Raw genomic sequence first — 21,878 nt, 5'->3', positions numbered from 1 at the left:
CAGAACGCGGCCGCGCGGGGGATTATGGGGGCGACGAGGCGCTCCCACGTAACACCTCTCCTGCGCGAGCTGCACTGGCTCCCGGTGGTCTTCCGGGTGCGCTTCAAGGTGTTGGTGACCACCTTTAAAGCGCTCCATGGCTTAGGGCCGGGGTACTTACGAGACCGCCTTCTGCCACCAATAGCCTCCCACCGGCCAGTACGCTCGCACAGAGTGGGCCTCCTCAGGGTGCCGTCCGCCAGACAATGTCGGCTGACGACCCCCAGGGGGAGAGCCTTCTCTGTGGCGGCGCCCACCCTCTGGAACAACCTCCCCCCAGAGATACGTACAATAACAGACCTCCGGATTTTTCGTCGGGCCCTGAAAACCCATTTATTTCAACTAGCGGGGCTGGCCTGAGTTAATTTTAAATTGATTTTAAATTGGGTTATTTTAATTTACGGCCAATAATATTTAATTATTTTAAATTGTTTTTAAATTTTGTATGTATTGTTTTTTACTCTGGCTGTTCACCGCCCTGAGTCCTATTCTGGAGAAGGGCGGTATAGAAATTTAAATAAATAAATAAATAAATAAATAAATATCTCATGTTTTTGGCGCGCAATCCACTGTCGACTTTTATTGCTACTCGGAACCACTCAGAGAGCTGGTTTGGGATGTCCAAGTAAGCGGTTACCTGGGCAATTTGATTGTCCAGGCTTGTTCTGAAAAAGTGCACTAGCAACTGCTCTGGCAAAGGGGGTAGCCTCCCAACAACTCTCCTAGATTCGTGGATGTGCTCTTTAATGGGGCAGCCCCTCTACTTTAGATAGCTGAGCTCATCCTCTGCATACAGGTCTTTCTCTGCCTCCTCGAATCTGGCCTCTAGCAGTCGTAGGAAGTCATCTACATCTTGCAGTTGGGGGGCTCTCCTCTTATGGAGGGCTGCTAGCCATTCCCTTGCTTCCCCCTCTAGCCCCTCTGCGATGGTATTCACCATAGCTCTGGGGGATGGGTAGAGGTGTCCATAACATTCTAGGTGGATCTCAGCTGAGTCAAGGAATAGAGCTAGCTGGTCTGAGTCCCCATCAAACTTTCCTCTGAACTGAGGCAGTCCACTCAGCACTGCTCCTCTCTCCCCCTGTTGGCCTCTGTATGCTTGCATTTGATGTAACTGGCCCTCTTCCTCAGTTCTAGTTTGGAGGGAGAGAGGGGTTTGTCTGCCCTGGGCAGCCTGCCTGCTGCGTGGGAAAGACACTGGTTGCGGCTTCTTTCTGATGGGTGGAGAAGGGGGGCTGTGTTCCTGTCTGCTTCTTCTCACTTCAAAGGGATCCACTGCTCCTCCCCTCTCCTTTGGCCTGCATGACAGCCCCTCATCGGGAAGGGTGGCTTGGTCAAATTCCTTCTTTGGCTGCTCTCTGGAACTCCCCAGGGGCTTTGGAAGCCTGGCTTGTTTCCAGTCCAACCTCCATTCCACTCTTTCCAGCTCGCTCAGGGGCTTCCCCTTTTTCAGGGCATTGGGGTGGGGAAACTCGACTTCAGCTGCCTTAGAGATTAACTCCCCCCAATACTCATCTTTTCTTTCTTCCGTCGCTGAAGCAGGCATCTCAGCTTTGATGTCCGAGGGAGGCTGCATTCCGGCTGCAATTAGGCTCTCTCCAGATAGCTCGTCTCTGGCCATGGTTGCCTGATTTTCCCTCCCAGCACCCGAGACATCGGGGAGCTGTTGGAGAGTCCAGGATTCAGGAAACCTGGTAATCTTTACAGATTTTTAAAAGGAGTCCTGACTGTCTGTCAAGTTTCCGAAAGACACAAAGATTTTCCCAGTCTTAAATTAGTATCTTAAAATCCTCCTTCTCTCAATACAAAAGTTCTTTCAAGCAAGAGGCTACCAGCGAAATGAAACTTTCCTTTAACTTTCACTTTCCACGCCCTTTCAAGCCTCAATCGCCATCTTGTTACAAATTTGCTACTTTGTTATTTCCGAAGGAGGTAAAAAACATTGGAGTTAAGTTTAGATACTTGCAGTCTGACTTCTCCTGGCTTGTTCTGCCTGCAGCAAATTTAAATGTTGGAAAACCCTTCATTTGTTATTGGCAGAGTTGGTTGTGGCGTCTTGCTCCGCTAAATAGCAGAGTCGTCCCAGGTCCGGAGCAGATTGACAGGCTTCTAGGGAGCTCTCGCCCTTCGCGCCCCAGAATTTTTCCTAGGGCACTTGGGGAGCTCTACCTTCACCTGTCGGCTCTCCTCGCTCCCCTTTGCCCGGGGAGAAAGTTTCCAAGCCGCCAGACAGCTGTTTTTCAGCTGTTCTGGCGGTTTTTACGGTGCCAGGGATTGGGCGCTCACGGAGGAGTGTCTGCAACGCACACGGAGCCAACCAGAAGTCAACTCCTGAACTTTTAAAACTATTTACTCGAGAAAATTGGCAAAAAGAGTGGGGAGGGAGTGGAAAAAGGCTACCTCCCCACTTCCGGAACAGCGGCGAAGAAGAAGAAGCCATTAATAAAAGCTAATTAACAAAAGCTGAAAAAGCAATTTAATAAACTGAAAGGAGATTGGGAAAAGAGGCATTTTTGGCTAAAGAACTGTAATTTGCAAATCAGAGTTTGGAGTTTTGAAGCTGGGGGTTTATTTTTTCTTTAAGACTATTTTGGATCGCAGAGAAAATTAAAGAGATAAATTGGACAAAGGAAAAGACGAGAAGAGAGTGACTTTGGGACATTTAGGAAACTGGCAAGAGGATTTTGATAAGAAGTGGTCTAGGGACTTTGTAATAGAAGGGGGAAGATATAGAAGAAAAAAAGAAGAAGAAGGAAAGCTGTTTGTTGTTTCCTTTCATTTGATGGGACTATAAATTCTGGAAGATTTTGGAATAGTGGTACTTTGGAATATTATTTTTTCTTTCTGGTTTTTCTCTTTTTGTGCCTTTTCCTCTTTCTTTTTTCTTGTAGAAATTCCCTCTTCCTGGACTTAAAAGAGTTCATTGGCAGGGTTTTTTTCTGTTTTTTTTTAAAAGTTTTTTTTTTTGGGGGGGGGGCGATATATACATTTTTTTTTTTCATCTTTTTATCGCCTGGTTGGATATTTTGGGCAAATACCTGAGTTTTGGACTAGTGAATTTTTATTTCTTTTTTTGCGCTGATCTGGTTCTATCTTCTCTTCCCCCCCCCCCTATCTTTTTAATGTTTATTTTTTTCTCTTCATTTTTGCCCTTTTGGGCTGTTTGATTGTTCTTGGCTTTTTGTATAGTTTATGGATTAAATCTACGTGGATTAGGGTATCAAGAACCTGAAGAATCTGATTGGGCATTTTGAATTTAAAGAAATTGAGTATTTGGATTATAAAACTGGGTAGTAAAATTTGAAAAATCTTTTTTCTCTTTTGCTTTTCTTTTTCCTTCTTTTTGTTTTTTCTTTTTTTGCCTTTTTGGGGCATCTTGGCTGTTTTTGATTTTTCATTGTTTTTGGTGTTGTTTTTTCAGTTACAGTCTTTCTACCTTTTTTTTATCCTATATGGATTAAATCTATGTGGATTAGGGTAGCAAGAACCTGAAGAGTCTGAGTGACCAGTTTGAATTTGAAGAAATCGAATATTTGGATTATAAATTGGGCAGTAAGATTTGAAAAAAAAAAACAACAAGATGAAGAAAACAACACAGCATTCATCATCACCATCAATATCTGCAGCATCTGGTACTATTGGGCAAAAAACAACAGAACCCACGCCACAGCAAGAGAAAATAAACATAGAATTAAAAAAATATGCTACAGACTATATATGACAGTGATGGCTAACCTTTTTGCCGTCATGTGCCAAAAGCGGGGGGAGTGCGGGGAGGTCACCCATATGTGCCCACACCCATAATCCAATGCGCCCCACCCCTGCGCATGCGTGCCTCCCTGCTTTTAGCATGTGATGGCACAGTGGGCGTGGAAGACCCCTTTTTCGCCCTCCCCAGGTTCCAGAGGCTTTCTAAGAGCCTGGGGAGGGTGAAAACGGCCTTCCCCACCCCCCCGGAGGCCAGAAACAGCCCATTTCCCAACTTCCAGTGGGACCGAAAGGCCCAAAAACCAGCTGGCCAGCGCACACATGTGCGCTGGAGCTGAGCTATGGCAACGCTCGCGTGCCCACTGATATGGTTCCGTGTGCCACCTGTGGCACCTGTGCCATAGGTTTGCCATCACGGATATATGAAGATCTTAAGACAAGATTAGACAAGGTAGATGGGAGAATGGAAAAAATGGAAGGAGAATTGAAAGAAGTTAAAGAAATGATAGGGAAAAATGAACAAAGATTGCAGCAAATGGAAGAAAAAGCAGAAGCAACAGAGAAAAAAGTTGAAGGCCTGGCCTAATCTTTTCCCTCTTTTCTTTTTAATATGCAAATTTTAATCTGTTTTTTAAATGATTGGGGTGTTTTAATTTGTCTGGGCCAAATTGTTTAATTCGATTTTATCCTGTTTTTAAATTTTGTATTTATGTATTTTACTGTTTGGCTGTTCACCGCCCTGAGTCCTTCGGGAGTAGGGCGGTATACAAATCAAATAAAGATAAAGATAAAGATAAGAGATGGACTATAGACTTACAATTACTGATAAAAATCAGGAAAAAACAATTATAACCCTGGAAATGGATAAAGCTGATTTTTATCTAAGATTACAAAATATTGAAGAAGAAAAGGGAGAAAATTTAGCAGAGAAAATTGCAGAGATACTAGCAGAAGCAATGGAAGAAATTAAGTAAGGGATATTAAGTGGAATCGACGAGATATACAGAGTGCACACAAGATATGCGATGAGACATAATCTACCTAGAGAAATTCATGTCAGATTCACCAAGAAAACACTGAGAGCAGAGATATTGCAATTGATGAGAAACACGACGATAAAGAACAAAGGGAAAGAAGTAGTGGCACTGAAACAAATTCCAAGAAGAGTGAGAGATTTGAGAAAAGAATATCAATTTCTCACGAAATGTTTGATAAAGAGAGGAATAAATTTTAGCTGGTTGATTCCAGAAGGAATATTGATGAACTGGGAAGAACAAAGATACAGACTAGAGAAAGCAGAGTTATTTTATAAACAATACATAGATGTCCAAGAGGAAGGAAGGTTGAGGGAAGAAAAAGGGGATGAAGGAGGAGAAGAAAGAACAGCCAAGAGAGACAACGAAAGAACAAGAAGAGAGAGCGTTAAGAGAAGGAGCGAGGGCGAAAGAAGTTAAGGAACTAAGGGAGCTAAGAATGACAAAGCAAATAAATAAATAGGAAATGGAAGAAGAAATTAAAATAATATCGTTGAATATAAATGGATTAAAGTCGGCAATAAAGAGAAGAAAAATATTCAATAAATTAGAGAATTTAAAATTAGAAATTATATGTTTACAAGAAGTGCATATTAGAAAGCAACATAAATTTTTTTTGGAGCGAATAAAACTAGGGACATTGTATACAACTTTAGCTGGTCAAAGCAAAAGAGGAGTAGCATTTTACATCAGACAATACAATCCAAACAAATATATGAGGATGAGGAAGGAAGAGTATTAATGGTAGAAATTGTAATGAACTATAAAAAAATATTACTTGTGGGTATATATGCTCCAAATGAAAATCAAGAAGAATTTTATGCAAAATTACACCAGAAAATATTAGAATATCTTATTGAGAAATACAAGACTATTGACTTTGGAAGGACATGACCTACAACTAGGATGGCATGCTTTCTTACGGTATGGGAAAAATCGGATTCACAGATATTTCCAGAGACATTGTGTAAGGAATGGCTTGTTGGTAGTATGGGAAAGAGTGAAAGAAAAACATTATATGGAAGTACCAATGTGGCTTTCAACAATAGAAGCGTTGGCTTCCGGTTTGGCTTCCGTCGCTGTCAGACGGTCTTTTGAGACCGCCAGCCCCGTCGCCCGTAAAGAGCCGCCTTTACAGCTGAAAGGCGGCTCGAAAAACTCCATTTCCTAAAGGAAATGTGAGACAGAGCTGGCGAGGGCAGGTAGAGCCCTCTGCGAAGTCCCCAGAGTTCTTTTTTACTCTTGGGGATGAAGCAGGTTGTGGCTCCCTATTTCCGCTCGCCGCTGCTCCGGGCTTCGGGAGAACTCTGCTTCTTGCAGAGCCAGGCGATGGGACCGGACCAATTAACGAAAAGAACAGATCATCTGAATTAGCAGGATGAAATCCGAATTTGGGATCCTAAACTGCAAGTATTTCTAACCCCAAGACTGATTTTAAAAGTAAAGAAGAGTGAAAGGAGGAAAAAAGAGAGTTTAAAATGGCGACTGGCCGGAGAAAAGCTGAAAGCGAAAGTCCTTCCGTTTGAATAGTTTATTACGTTACAAAGTATCTAACAAAAGTGCTGGTTAGAAGTGAAGAGAAAAAATCTTATTTCATGCTTCTTCCTTCTTAGAGATTTGTTACTGATATTGTTTGGAGAGAAGTCTTTTTCTTTAAAAGGAAAAAAAAATCTGTTTGTGTGGCAGGATGGCGCTAAAACTGACAAAACCAGATAACCAAGCTGGGGGGGGGGGCTCCCCCATTTATAAATCACATGAACAAGTTGTGAGCTTGCAGATGCAGAAGAATGGCTTCTCAGACCTAAAGAAATTTGTACTGGAGGAGATGGTAAGACATGATAAGACTGTGAAGCAGAACCTTGAAAATTTTAGACAGGAAATTAAAGAGTTGGTTCAACAAAAGTATAATATTCTGAAGCAACATATGAACAGTTTCTTAGAAGTAATTATGAAGATGGATGAACTTATAAATTTAAAAATAGAGTCTAAAATGAAGGAAGTTGATGATAAGATTTATAATTTGGATAATAAAATACAAAGAATTGAAAATGATTTAATAATGATTCAAGAAAAAAGCCCAGAAGTAGAGTTTAAAAAAATAAAGGAAGCTGATTACAAGACTCACAATGTAGATAATATAAAACAAAGGATTGAAAATGAAGCCACAATAACGCAATTCAGATTCATGGAATTTGCGGTTAGAATTAGGGGAATACAGGAAAATAAAAGAGAAGATTTGAGAAAGGTGTCTGCTGAAGTTCTGGCTGGGATTTTAAAGGTTAGTTCTGAAGAGGTATCCTGCAAGATTGACAAGGCCTACAGAGTTAATTCTTGGGTGGCGAAGCAAAGGCAGTTGCCTAGAGATGTGGTGATTTACTTTACTGATAAAAGAAATAAGAAATGACATTGTGCAAAAGTCTTTTAACTCCACTCTTGAAATGCATGGAAGGAAGATTTGGATATTTAAAGAGCTGCCGCCCAAGATGTTAAAAGATAAAAAGGATTTTGGATTTTTGGTGACCGAGCTAAAGAAACAAAACATCCCATTTAGGTGGGATGTTCCAGTTGGTATAATATTGAGATATCAAGGAGAAAGATATCAACTAAATACTGTTGAAAAGCGGAAGAATTTTACTATAAGGTTCTTAAAATGGGTTCAACATCTCCATGTATAACACACGAGGGGAATAAAGAAAAGCAAAATCAACAAGAGATTGAAATTCAGGCTAAGCAGATGAAGGTGGAGGTAACGGAAAAACAACAAGTTACAGAGGCCTTTCTGGATGAGCCGCTTTTGGATTCTCCTTTAGAGGTTATAGTTGGATTACCTATAAATACAAGAGAGGCGGCTTTGGATTCTAATGTGATGACTTATCAAGTTACAGACCAGCATGGAAATCATTCAGTTGATATACAACTCATAGAAAGGAAACTAGGATGGAGATCTAAACCACAAAAAGTTAAGAAAAGAAGAAGCAGGTCCTACAAAAATAAAATTTTTTAGACTAAACAACAGTTTAATGCCAGTTACTTAAGAGACGATTGAATACATGAAAATATAGTTGAGGCAAAGTATTGGTTTATATTATTTTGAGGAGAGTGACAGATCTCTGCAGTGCTGTACTTTTGGGATGTGGAAGATGGCCTTAAATTGAGTGGATTGGAACTTTCTATTTTGAATTCTTTGACAAATGGATTACGTTTATGCTGAGCTACAAGGCAAGAGAATTATGGGATTGGGGAATGCAGAAGATCTGGTTGTTACCCTAACACGGTGGTTGGAATTAATAATCTAGATGGAAGACATTACAGAAGACACTATATGGAATATAAATATAAAGTCATTTGGGTGTTTTTTTATATACGAAAACATTTATTATTGATGGGGGCAGATGGTAATTGAAGATACTGAACATGCTGTTGGAACTAGAATTTGATGTTAAGATACCATATGGATTACAAGCTTAAAGTCATTAGAGGATTTTATTTAAGATCTGGTTGTTACCCTAATACGGTGGTTGGAATTAATAATCTAGATGAAAGACATTACAGAAGACACTATATGGAATATAAATATTAAGTCACTCAGGTGGTTTTTTATATACGAAAACATTTATTATTGATGGGGGCAGATGGTAATTGAAGATACTGAACATACTGTTGGAACTAGAATTTGATGTTACCCTAACATGGGTGATGGAATTAATAATCCATCTGAAAAACATTACAGAAGATACCATATGGATTACAAGTTTAAAGTCATTTGAGGATTTTATCTATATATGGAAATATTTTTTAGTGGTGTGGGCAGAAGAACAAAGATATTGAAAATATTATGTATGGTAGACCTGCAGGAAAGTGGGTGGAGATAGGCTAGCTTACTGATTGTTTAGTTTAGGAAAAGGGATGTTAAGTTATATTAATATACGTAAAAGACTTGAATTAAGAGATATATGTATGGGGGAGGAGGAAATGGATAGATTATGAGTTGAAATTGCCAAATTAGGATTTATTATATAATTTTATAGTTGAATGTTGCTTTGAAATGTATAGTATAAGGGGGATATAATAATATTGTTAGAAAGAAAGGGTCAGCATATGGAGGGTGGAGTAAAAAGGATGGTAAAGTATTATATAATCTGTTATTAATTTGGGTTTTATTCTGGAGAAGCCACAGGGGGAGGGGAGGGGGAGGGGGGGGTTAGGGAGGAGGGGGGAAAAAGGGGGGGAAATCTGTATTTGAAAAACTTTTTCAATTAAAAAAAACAAAAAAAAACAATAGAAGCGTTGACACATCCAAATATGATTAACATGGACAAGATTGTAAGATATAAAGACATTTTAACAGAGAAGGGAGAATTAAAACAGAAACAAGACTTAGAAAAATGAGGGATTGAGACTGACTAGTATACATGGCTGCAGATACAATCAAGATACGATAAAGACTTGAAACAATATGGTTTTAATTTGGGGGAATCAGAGTTGGATCAGATAATGATTGGAAAGGATGAAAAAATGATTAAATGATTAAAAGACTGTATAATTATTTGTTGCAAATTAGATTGGAAGATGAAGAGGTAAAAGAGACAATGATAACATGAGCGAAAAATTTTGGATATGCAATAGAATTAGAGAAATGGCAACAACTATGGGAAAGGAATTCTAAATTGACAATGGCAACTGCATATAAAGAAAATCTATATAAAATGTTTTATAGGTAGCATATGCCACCAGAAAGATTAGCAAAGATGTTTAAGGATAAATCAGCCAAATGTTGGAAATGTTTGCATTTGCCGGGATCATACTATCATATGTGGTGGTCATGTTTAGAAGGAAAAAATTATTGGTCTAGAATACAGAAATGGTTGGAAGAAATATTACATAAATCTATAGAATTAAAACCAGAGTTTTTTTTTTATTGGGTATTCTCCCAGAGAGATATAGTAAAGAAGATGTGTATTTAACTATACATATAATAATAGCAGCAAGAATTGTGTTTGCACAAAATTGGAAGACAGAAAAAATTCCGTCAGAAGGTGAAGTAATAAAGATTTTAGACTGTGCGGAAATGAATAGATTAACTCTAAGAATAAGAGATAAAGAGGAATCAGTGTATTTCAAGACATGGGGAAGATTTTATATATGGTTAGAAAAGAAATATGAAGATAAGAGGATAGATAAATGATTTAGATAAAAGAAAGTAAAACGAGGGAGAGGATAAAAAAGAAATAGAAACTCAGATGACACCAGAGTAAATGAAAAAGGGGGATGGGAGGGGGGAAAAGAAAGAAGATAATAAGAATAAGTGTACAATTATGATGATAATACTGATAGAATAAATCTGAAAAGAAATTGAAAGAAAGTATATAGTATTAGAATACAGGAGTTGTTCGGATACCAAACAAGGAGAATATTCCACAGCAAAGAAGATAGAAAGGAGAGAGGAGTAGAGGGTAGGAAGAGGAGAGGGAGGGAGAGGAATGGAAAAAAGGGAAAAGGAGAGGAAGGAAGGGTAGGGGATAGGAGTAGGAGAGAAGGTAAGTAGGGGGAAAAGAAGAGAGGAGTGGAGGAAAGGAAGGGGAAATAGGATGAGGTAGGAGAGGAGGGAAGAGAAAGTAGGAGAGGAGAGGAGGGAGGGAAGGGAAAGAGGAGAAGAAGAAGAAGGGTTGTTGCGAAATGAGGGAAGAAAGGGTAGAAGAGAAACTCCGAATGTAATTAAAATGCCTTATTTTAATGCTTTCTTTATTATTATTATTATTATTATTATTATTATTATTATTATTATTATTATTATTATTATTTATTAAATTTATATCCTGCCCTTCTCCCCGAAGGGACTCAGGGCAGTGAACAGCCGAGAATTAAAATAACATGCAATATAAAAGTTAAAATAATTAAGAATAAATTAAATTAAACGGCCACCCCAATTTAAACCCCCTAGCAATACAATTAAAAACCCTTAAAACCTATTCAGGCCAGGCCGGCTTGCTGAAATAAAAACGTCTTCAGGGCCTTACGGAAAGTGCGGAGATCCGGAATCAGCCATATTCCGGGAGGTAGCTCGTTCCAGAGGGCGGGTGCTCCCACAGAGAAGGCCCTCCCCCTGGGGGCCGCCAGCCGACATTGCTTGACCGACGGCACCCTGAGGAGGCCCTCTCTGTGAGAGCGTATTGGCCAGTGGGAGGTTATCGGTAGCAGCAGGCGGTCTCGTAAATACCCTGGCCCTAAGCCATGGAGCGCTTTAAAGGTGAGAACCAACACCTTGAAGCGCACCCGGAAGACCACCGGGAGCCAGTGCAGCTCGCGGAAAACATGTATATGTAGGATTAATTATGTATAAGAAAATGTACATTTTATATTATGTATATAAGAAATAAAATTGAAAAACTTTTCCAAAAAAAGAAAAAAAAAGAAAAAAGAAAGAAACATGGTGAATAAAAGCATACATTCTTGTTTGGAAGATGTTGTGCATAAAACACACACATTTTTCTGGAATATTTTCAGATTTGCTCTTAAAAGTGATCAAAAGCAGAGGGAGGGATCTCTCTCCTGTAAGATTCATCACCCAGCTGCACAGTAGGAGCAGCTGAGCTGGTTTTGATGGTGGTAACTAGTGGTTAAGGCAGCAGGCTAGAAACCGGGAGTGATGAGTTCTAGTCATGCCTTATGCATGAAAGCTGGCTGGGTGACTTTGGGCCAATTCCCAGGAAATGATGAATTCTAGTCCCACTTTAGCCATGAAAGCCAACTGGGTGACTCTAGACAATCATCAGGAGACAGTGAGTTTTAGTTCCATCTTAAGCATGAAGCCAGCTGGGTGACTTTGGGCCAATCACTAAGAGACGGTGAGTTCTAGTCCTGCCTTAGGCACAAAAGCCCACTGGGTGACTTTGAGCCAATCACCAGGAGACTGGGATTTCTAGTCCTGCATGAAAGCTGGCTGGGTGGATTTGGCCCAGTCCTCTCTCTCAGCCCAACCCATCTCATACGGTTGTTGTTGTTGTTGTTGTTGGGAAAATAGAAGAAGAAAGGAATATTAGGTATGTTTGCCACCTTAAGTTATTTATAAAAAATACTAAAGGCGGGTTAGGGTTAGGGTTAGGCGGGCAATAAATAAAAATAAAATAATAAAATAAAATAAAATAAAATAATAAAACAAAACAAAATAAACTCACCTCTTTCCGGAAGATCTCTTTGCTCTTCTTAGCCAGCTCGCTGGAAGTATCTGCTTCAGCAGTTTTGGGCTTTTTGGAGGACTGGAAAAAGACCCACAAAACAGAATTATCATGGTGAAAAAAATTGTTATATTTTTGCAAAGAATTACAGGCTTTCTTTCCCCACAGAGGAAAAGGCAACTGAGAAGCCAGATATACATGAACGTTTGCTTTGGAAATTCAGACAGTTACTTCATTGCCTATATTTTATTTGCATTTTTCATATTTTTATATTCAGTAATAATAACTTCAGATGAGGTGCTGAAATTTCTGTGATGCAAAAGAAAATTGATTGGCAAAATCAAGCCCTGAGAAGTTCTGTAATTATACAGGTAGTCCTTGACTTACGACCACAATTGAGCTCAAAATTTATGTTGCTAAGCGATACAGTTAAGTAAGTTTTGCTCCATTTTATGACCTTTCTTGCCACAGTTGTTAAGCGAATCACTGCAGTTGTTAAGTTAGTAACACGGTTGTTAAGTGAATCTGGCTTTCCCATTGACTTTCCTCATCAGAAGGTCGCAAAAGGGTCACTTGACCCTGGGACACTGCAACCATTATGAGTCAGTTGCCAAGCGTCTGAATTTTGATCATGTGACCATGGGGATGCTGCAACAGTCATAAGTGTGAAAAACGGTCATAAGTAACTTTTTTCAGTGCCTCTGTAACTTCCAATGGTTATTACACAAACTGTTGTAAATCAAGGAACACCTGTATTTTCTCTACAAGGAGATTATTGGTAGTCCTTGACTTACAATGGGGTTGTTTAACAACTGTTTGAAGTTACGACAAATCTCCCAAGAGCTCTTTATGACTCATTTTCAGAGTTATGACAGCTACACACACACAAACCCCCTCCCTCCCTGAAATCACATGATCAATATTTTGGGTGCTTGGCAACCAGCTCACCTTTACGGCCGTTTGTAACGTCCTGCAGTCACACAACCACATTTTGCAACTTTTGCCGGTTTCCAGTGTTTACTTCTAGTTTCCAGTAAAAAAAAAAATGCCCATTGGGAAAAATGGATTCACGTAAAGACTGCAGGTTCTGCTTAACGACTGCAGTGTTTCACTTAACAACCACAGCATCTGCTTAACAACTATTGTAAAAACTGGTCATAAAAAAACAAGAACACCGCTTGGGGGGGCTGAAAGCCCTACTAAGCAGGTATATACAAAAGTATGAAGGCTATGGAGGCTTCCGGTTTGACTTCCATCGCCACCAGACGGTCTTTCGGGACCGCCAGCCTCGTTGCCTGTAAAGAGCCGTCTCTACAGCTGAGAGACGGCTCGAAAAACTCCATCTCCTCAAGGAGACGTGAGATAGAGCCGGCAAGGGCAGGTAGAGCCCTCTGAGAACTCCCCAGAGTTTTTTATTACTCTTGGGGAGGAAGCAGAATGTGGCTCCCCATACAGCTCGCCGCTGCTCCGGGCTTCGGGGAACTCTGCTTTTTGCAGAGCCAGGCAACGGAATCAATCCATTCAATGAAAATCAACAGATTGCTTAAACAAATAGGATGAAATCCGGATTTGGGACCCTAAATCGCAAGTATTTCTAACAATTTTATAAGTGATTTTAAAGCAAAGGAGAAAAAGTTTAAAATGGCGACTGGCTGAGGCTTGAGAAGAAGAAAGCTGAAAGTGAAAGTCCTTCCGCCTGAATAGTTTAACATGTTACAAAGTAGCAGAAATAATAGTGCTGGCTAGTATTGAAGAGAAAAATTTCTACTTTATGTTTCTTCCTTCTTAGAGACTTGATATTGATACCGTTTGGAGAGAAGTCTTTTTCTTTAAAAAGAGTTTGTCTGTGTGGCAGGATGGCGTTAAAACTGATAAAGCCAGACAAACAAGCAGCGGGGGGGGGGGCCTCCCCCTTTTACAAACCACATGAACAAGTTTTGAACTTGCAGACTCAGAAGAATGGCTTTAAAGACCTAAAGGAATTTATCTTAGAGGAGATGGCAAGATATGATGAGATTGTGAACCAGAATCTTGAAAAATTCAGGCAGGAAATTAAGGAGTTGGTACAACAAAAATATGCCAATCTGAAACAACAGATTGTAACAGCTTTGAAAACTTTTTCAGAAATAGTTATAAAGATGGATAAAGATACCAACTTAGAACTAGAGTCTAAAATGAAGGAAGCTGATCATAAGATTTATAATCTGGACAATAAAATACAAAGAATTGAAAATGATTTGATAAATATTCAAGACATTTGCTCAGAAGTAAAGTCTAAAAAGGAAGCTGATCACGAGACTTATAATGCAGATAATATAAAACAAAGGATTGAAAAAGAAGTCACAATGATGCAATACAGGTCCATGCAATTTGCGGTCAGAATGAGAGGACTACAGGAAAATAATAGAGATGATTTGAGAAAGATGTCTGCTGAAGTTCTGGCTGTGATTTTAAAGGTTAGTCCTGAAGAGGTATCCTGTAAGATTGACAAGGCCTACAGAGTAAGGAATTTGGATTTTTGGTGACTGAGCTAAAGAAACAAAACATCCCATTTAGGTGGGATGCTCCAGTTGGCATAATATTGAGATACCAAGGAGAAAGATATCAATTAAATACCATTGGAAAAGCGGAAGAATTTTACTACAAGGTTCTTAAAAAGGATTCAACATCTCCATGTAGACCATCAGTGTTAGGACAGGACGGTAATAAAGAAATGCGAAATGAACAAGAGATTGAAACCCAGGCTAAGCAGATGGAGATGGAGGTAATGGAAAAACAACAAGTCACAGAGGCCCTTTTGGACGAGTCGCTTTTGGATTCTCCTTCAGAGGTTATAGCTGGATTATCTATAAATGCAAGAGAGGCGGCTTTGGATTTTAAGGTGATGTCTTATCAAGTTACAGACCAGCATGGAAATCAATCAGCTGATATACAACTCATAGAAAGGAAACTAGGATGGAGATCTAAACCACAAAAAGTTAAGAAGAGAAGAAGCAGGTCCTACAAAACTAAAAAATTTTAGACTAAACAACAGTTTAATGCCAGTTACTTAAGAGACGTTTAAATATAATAAGCGGGACTTATAGATGGATGATACATGAAAATATAGCTGAGGCAAATTATTGACTTATACTATTTTGAGGAGAGTGACAGATCTCTGCAGTGCTGTACTTTTGGGATGTGGAAGATGGCCTTAAATTGAGTGGATTGGAACTTTCTATTTTGAATTCTTTGACAAATGGATTACGTTTATGCTGAGCTACAAGGCAAGAGAATTATGGGATTGGGGAATGCAGAAGATCTGGTTGTTACCCTAACACGGTGGTTGGAATTAATAATCTAGATGGAAGACATTACAGAAGACACTATATGGAATATAAATATAAAGTCATTCGGGTGTTTTTTTATATACGGAAACATTTATTATTGATGGGGGCAGATGGTAATTGAAGATACTGAACATGCTGTTGGAACTAGAATTTGATGTTAAGATACCATATGGATTACAAGCTTAAAGTCATTAGAGGATTTTATTTAAGATCTGGTTGTTACCCTAATACGGTGGTTGGAATTAATAATCTAGATGAAAGACATTACAGAAGACACTATATGGAATATAAATATTAAGTCACTCAGGTGGTTTTTTATATACGAAAACATTTATTATTGATGGGGGCAGATGGTAATTGAAGATACTGAACATACTGTTGGAACTAGAATTTGATGTTACCCTAACATGGGTGATGGAATTAATAATCCATCTGAAAAACATTACAGAAGATACCATATGGATTACAAGTTTAAAGTCATTTGAGGATTTTATCTATATATGGAAATATTTTTTAGTGGTGTGGGCAGAAGAACAAAGATATTGAAAATATTATGTATGGTAGACCTGCAGGAAAGTGGGTGGAGATAGGCTAGCTTACTGATTGTTTAGTTTAGGAAAAGGGATGTTAAGTTATATTAATATACGTAAAAGACTTGAATTAAGAGATATATGTATGGGGAAGGAGGAAATGGATAGATTATGAGTTGAAATTGCCAAATTAGGATTTATTATATAATTTTATAGTTGAATGTTGCTTTGAAATGTATAGTATAAGGGGGATATAATAATATTGTTAGAAAGAAAGGGTCAGCATATGGAGGGTGGAGTAAAAAGGATGGTAAAGTATTATATAATCTGTTATTAATTTGGGTTTTATTCTGGAGAAGCCACAGGGGGAGGGGAGGGGGAGGGGGGGTTAGGGAGGAGGGGGGAAAAAAAAAGGGGGGGGGGGGAAATCTGTATTTGAAAAACTTTTTCAATTAAAAAAATTAAAAACTCTGCAGTGCTGTACTTTTGGGATGTGGAAGATGGCCTTAAATTGAGTGGATTGGAACTTTCTATTTTGAATTCTTTGACAAATGGATTACGTTTATGCTGAGCTACAAGGCAAGAGAATTATGGGATTGGGGAATGCAGAAGATCTGGTTGTTACCCTAACACGGTGGTTGGAATTAATAATCTAGATGGAAGACATTACAGAAGACACTATATGGAATATAAATATAAAGTCACTCGGGTGGTTTTTTATACACGAAAATATTCATTACTGATGGGGGCAGATTGTAATTGAAGATACTGAACATACTGTTGGAACTAGAACTTGATGTTACCCTTACATGGGCGATGGAATTAATAATCTAGTTGAAAGACATTACAGAAGATATTATATGGATTACTTAAAGTCATTTGAGGATTTTGTTTATATATGGAAATATTTCTTAGTGGTGTGGTGTGGGCAGAAGATCAAAGATATTAAAATACTATGTATGGTAGACCTGTAGGAAAAGGGGTGGAGATAGGTTAGGTTACTGATTGTTTAGTTTAGGAAAAGGGATGTTAGGTTCAGATATTAATATACATAAAAAATTCGAATTAAGAGATATATGTATGGGGGTAGAGGAAATGGGTAGATTTTGAGTTGAATAAATGCCAAATTAGGATTTATTATATAGTTTTATAGCTGAAGGTTGCTTTGAAATGTATAGTATAAGGGGGATATAATAACAATGTTAGAAAGAAATGGTTAGCATGTGGGGGGTGGTGTAAAAGGATGGTAAAGTATTATTTAATTTGATATCAATGATTTTATCTTGAAGAAGCCATGGGGGGAGGGGAGGGGGAGGGTTAGGGTTAGGGGGGGCTAGGGAGGAGGGGGGGAAAGGGGGAAAATCTGTATTTGAAAAACTTTTTCAATTAAAAAAAAAAAAGTATGAAGGCTATTGCTTAACACATTGTAAGCCGCCCTGAGTCTCCGGAGGAGGGCAGCATACAAATCGAACCAATCAATCAATCAATCAATCAATCAATCAATCAATCAATAACTTAGAATCTGGTCATGTAATCCCTTGACTTATTTTTATATATATATTTATTATATATTTATATTAAGTGTTTACCGAGACACCTGGTCTACCCCAACATGTGGGAGGGGGCATTCTGCTCCCTTTCGCCTTTCAGCTCCAATCCAGGAGCCATATATATATATGACATATGGCATATTAAAAAAGAAATTGGACATAGTGCAACTGTCCTGGCATTATCTCCACCATACACACTAAAGTATAACACAAGTATCTTATATACTCAGCATACATTGCTAATTATATACACATATGTGACCCCCTATATACACTTATATTTACATATATTACGTCATCTTTCGGTCTACACATCCTAGTTCTTTTCTGTTCCAATTTTCATCTCTCAAATCCAACCATTGATAGAATCTATTCCAAATCTCATTGTATTCTGTCTCTCCTTTGTTTTTTAATTCTAGTGTCAACCTATCACATTCTGCACAGACTAATATTTTCTTTATTATCTCCCTTTCTAGAGGTATATTCTCATTCTTCCATTGTTGAGCATATACCATTCTCGCTGCCGTTGTTATATGCAATATTAAATATGTTAACCCTTTACTATAACCTTCTGTTATAATTCCTAATAAAAATAGTTCTGGTTTGAATTCCAATCTTTTTTCAAATGAATTCCAGTCATTTTTCCCAGCCACATCTGGATCCTTCGCCAATAATCTTTTGCTTTTCTGCATGTCCACCACATGTGGTAGTAGGTGCCCGGTACTTGGTAATGCCTTGACTTATGACTTACGACTGTAATTCTGGGTTCAATTATGACATTTTCACTTCACAGGAGCTAGAGGGAGGAGCAACTGCCTGTGAGGGGGGGTCAGAGTGAGTACAGAGAAAAAGCAGAGTGAAACTTGCCTTCATGACATTTTCACTTCACAGGAGCTAGGGGGAGGTGCAACTGCCTGTGGGGGGGGGGGGGTCAGAGTGAGTACAGAGAAACAGCAGAGTGAAACTTGCCTTCATTACATTTTCACTTCCAGGAGCTGTGAGGGGGGGGGTCTGAGTGAGTACAGAGGAGAAAGGTAGCTAGTTATAATCATATAACTATAAACCAAAAATAACAATAATATATTCAGGGTTAGTGCACTTGAGACTGTGATTTTATTCTACTTCAAAATGACCAGCTTAGTTCAGTGTAATACTTGTTTTGCAGCTGTCTTTCACAGTACTCTTTTCAAATTTGGGTACTGTCCTCTTTGTAAACAAATTAGTAGTCTACGTGGACAGATTACCTATCTAGAATCACTAATCTGTGCTCTCCAAGCAGAAATTAGGTGCCCAATTCAGCCATTCCACTCTATTGAGCTGCCATGCCATCAGTCCTCTCTACCACAAAGATCCTGCAGGAGAAGGGCAGTATGGACAACCGTGGGATCTGGCAGGGTGAGAGCTGTGAACCATAAACACAAAGCTTTTGCTGTATCCCAGCATAACAGATACAGTGCCCTTGCTGACCTTAATAGGGACACTAAAGTGACAGGTCAAGGTAGTTGTGATACTGATAACTCAAATAAGCAGGGGATCGTGGTCCGAGATGAAGAACTTACTTTGGAAAGGAGAAAGTGTGAACCAGGTATTACACATCGGACACACAAGAAGAGCACGGTATCCAAAGAGAGAAGCCACCTTCTGGTTGGTGATTCAATTGTAAGGGATGTAAATTTAGGAAAAGATATGGAAGTTTTGAAACAGGTCAGGTGTCTGCCAGGTGCTACTGCCAGCAGAGACAAGAGGAGTATTCTTACTTTGCTTTGTTGTTTTCTGTGTATTGTAATCTAATTTCTCATCTACTATACCATTAAAATCTCCCATCATGCAAATATTGTCATAGTCCAACTCAATTATTTTCATATGTAATTTTCTATAAAATTCTTCTTGATTATCATTTGGAGCATATATTGCTATTAAAAGTATTTTCGTGTTATTATCTATTATTTCCACCATCAAGATTCTTCCATCATCATCTGTATAAATTTGCTCTGCTGGGATTGTGTCTCTGATATATAAAACAACTCCTCTCTTTTTACATTGTGGCAATGAAGTAAATGTTTTCCCTAATTTTGGCTGTTAAAGCAAAGTAGAAAGACTCTTCCGAAATCTTCCTTTAAAATGATAGAGGAAACAAATTTGAAAGACGCATGGAGGGAAAGAAATGCAAAAAATAGACAATATACTTTCTATTCAAATAGACATTCATCATGGTCTAGAATAGACATGATATGGACGAGAATGGAATTGACATCTAAAATAGAAGAAATTGAAATAGAAGCAAGTACCTGGGCAGATCATAATCCAATGACAATGAAATGGAAAGGACAAAGGAGAAACTCTAGATGGACCTTAAATAATACAATACTAAAAGAAAAAGAATTTGTACAGAAAATGGAGAAAGATTTTTTTTTTTTTTAAGAAAATAGAAAAGAGGACACATCAATGCAAAATTTTTGGGATACAATGAAGGCCTATACTAGAGGTCTGATAATAGACTATACAAGGAAAAGAAACATCAAGAAAAGACAAGCTTATAAAACATTAGAAGATGACTATAAGAAATTTGAAAAAGAATTACAGAAATCTCCACAAAAAAGGACATTAAAATAAAAATGGACACAATTAAACATAAAATGGGACTAATAGAAAAAGAGGATTTAGCACAAAAAATTAGAAGTGCCAAACAGAACTATTTTGAAGATGCAAATAAACCAGGTAGATGGTTAGCATATAAACTGAAAAAAGAGAGAGAATCAAGAAAAATAACACAGCTAGTGGATGACCAAGGACAAACTAGATATGGGAATAAAGAGAAGAAAAAAATTATACAGGATTATTATAGAAAATTGTATGAGCAAGAGAATATAGAGGAGGAAAGTATTAAACGATACCTGCTGAAAGCGAATTTACCCCAGATTTCCAAAGACACTGAAATGATGTTAGAAGGAAATATAACGATGATGGAATTAACTGAAGCATTTAAAAAACAAAAGAATGGGAAGGCACCAGGCCCAGATGGGCTGCCAGTGGAATATTATAAGACACTACAGGAATCGTTGAGTCTCCCATTGTTAGAAGTCATGAATGAAGTTATGTTAAAGATGAAACTACCCAAGTCATGGTCAGAAGCATATATTACACTTGTTCCAAAGGAGGACACCAACCCACAACTAATCAAGAACTATAGGCCCATATCCCTGCTAAACTCAGACTATAAAATCTTCGCTTCAATACTGTCAGAAAGACTCAAAAGATACTTAAATAATTTTATACACTCTGATCAAAATGGGTTTCTGCCAAAAAGACAGATTAAAGATAACATGAGGATAATTCTGGACACTTTGGAATATTATGAGGCACATCCTGAAAAACAAATGGCTTTGATATTTCTAGATGCACACAAAGCCTTCGATAATGTGAGTTGGCGAATTATGCTTTTACAGCTGGAGCAGATGGGCTTTGGTAGAAAATTTATTCAAGTCATAGAAGCCATATACCATAAACAAACAACAAAAGTAATGATAAATGGAGAATTGACCGAGTCTATTGAAATAAAAAAAGGAACGAGACAGGGTTGCCCACTGTCACCTTTGTTGTTTGTGTTAACATTAGAAGTGCTAAATAGAAATATTAGAGAAGAAAAAGATATAAAAGGAATGAAAATTCAAAAGGAAGAATACAAATTGCAAGCATTCGCAGATGACCTGGTTTTTTTTTTTAATTTTTTATTGAATTAAAAACATACACACACAGAAAAAAAAAAGAACACATACAGGTACAAATAAAACAATACACAACATATACAACATTTAAACGTGATATCTTATTTCTTAAGACAATACATCGGTAAATTGTATTTCTCAATATATATTCCCACATCTCACTTTATATAACGATACTTTTTAAAGTTTTGTTGTAACTCTATTGTATCTTGTTTGGTACACGATTTGGTTCAAATCTTTTAGGATCATCTTTTTATTTGGGTTTCCTTTTCTCCAGCCATTGATACCACTTTTGCCAAACCAGGTAGTATTCAGATTCTTCCTTTTCTTGGATTTCTTTAGTGAGTTTGTCCATCTCGGCACATTCCATTACTTTCGATATTATTTTATCTTGTGTTGGGATTTCTTCCGATTTCCAATTTTGTGCAAAGATGATTCTTGCTGCGGTCAGAATATGTGTAATTAAATATATTGTTTCTTTTTCGTAGCTATTTGTGAGTATACCTAATAAATATGTTTCTGGTTTTAATGGTATTTTTTGTGCTGTTATTTCTTCCAGTTGGATTTTAATTTTATTCCAAAATTGTTTTGCTTTTGGGCATAACCACCACATGTGGTAGTATGTCCCTTTTTGTATTTTGCATTTCCAGCAAAGTGGGGAAGTGTTGGGAAACATTTTTGAAACCTGTGCTGGGGGAAGATGCCATCTGTAAAACTTCTTATAAGCATTTTCTTTATATGATACTGATACTGTCAATTTGCTATTAACTTTCCATAGTTTCTCCCAT

The 21,878-nt window shown here is 38.1% G+C and overlaps 1 protein-coding gene across 1 annotated transcript in view; it reads right to left on the bottom strand.

Moving 5' to 3' along the window:
* The window catches only part of SETD2 (SET domain containing 2, histone lysine methyltransferase), a 179,355-nt gene that overhangs the window by 24,278 nt on the left and 133,199 nt on the right, over positions 1–21,878 (bottom strand). Inside the window, exon 17 of the mRNA XM_070944397.1 lies at positions 11,957–12,037. Within this exon, the coding sequence (XP_070800498.1) occupies positions 11,957–12,037 (81 nt within the window). The remainder of the gene's footprint in view (positions 1–11,956; positions 12,038–21,878) is intronic.

The sequence above is a fragment of the Pituophis catenifer genome, unplaced genomic scaffold, assembly GCF_029215685.1.
Source record: "Pituophis catenifer annectens isolate HBS135680 unplaced genomic scaffold, rPitCat1.0.hap2 SCAF_5, whole genome shotgun sequence".
Lineage (NCBI taxonomy): Eukaryota > Metazoa > Chordata > Lepidosauria > Squamata > Colubridae > Pituophis > Pituophis catenifer.
The sequence above is the reverse complement of the archived record's forward strand: the minus strand, read 5'-3'. Positions and strand labels throughout refer to the sequence as shown.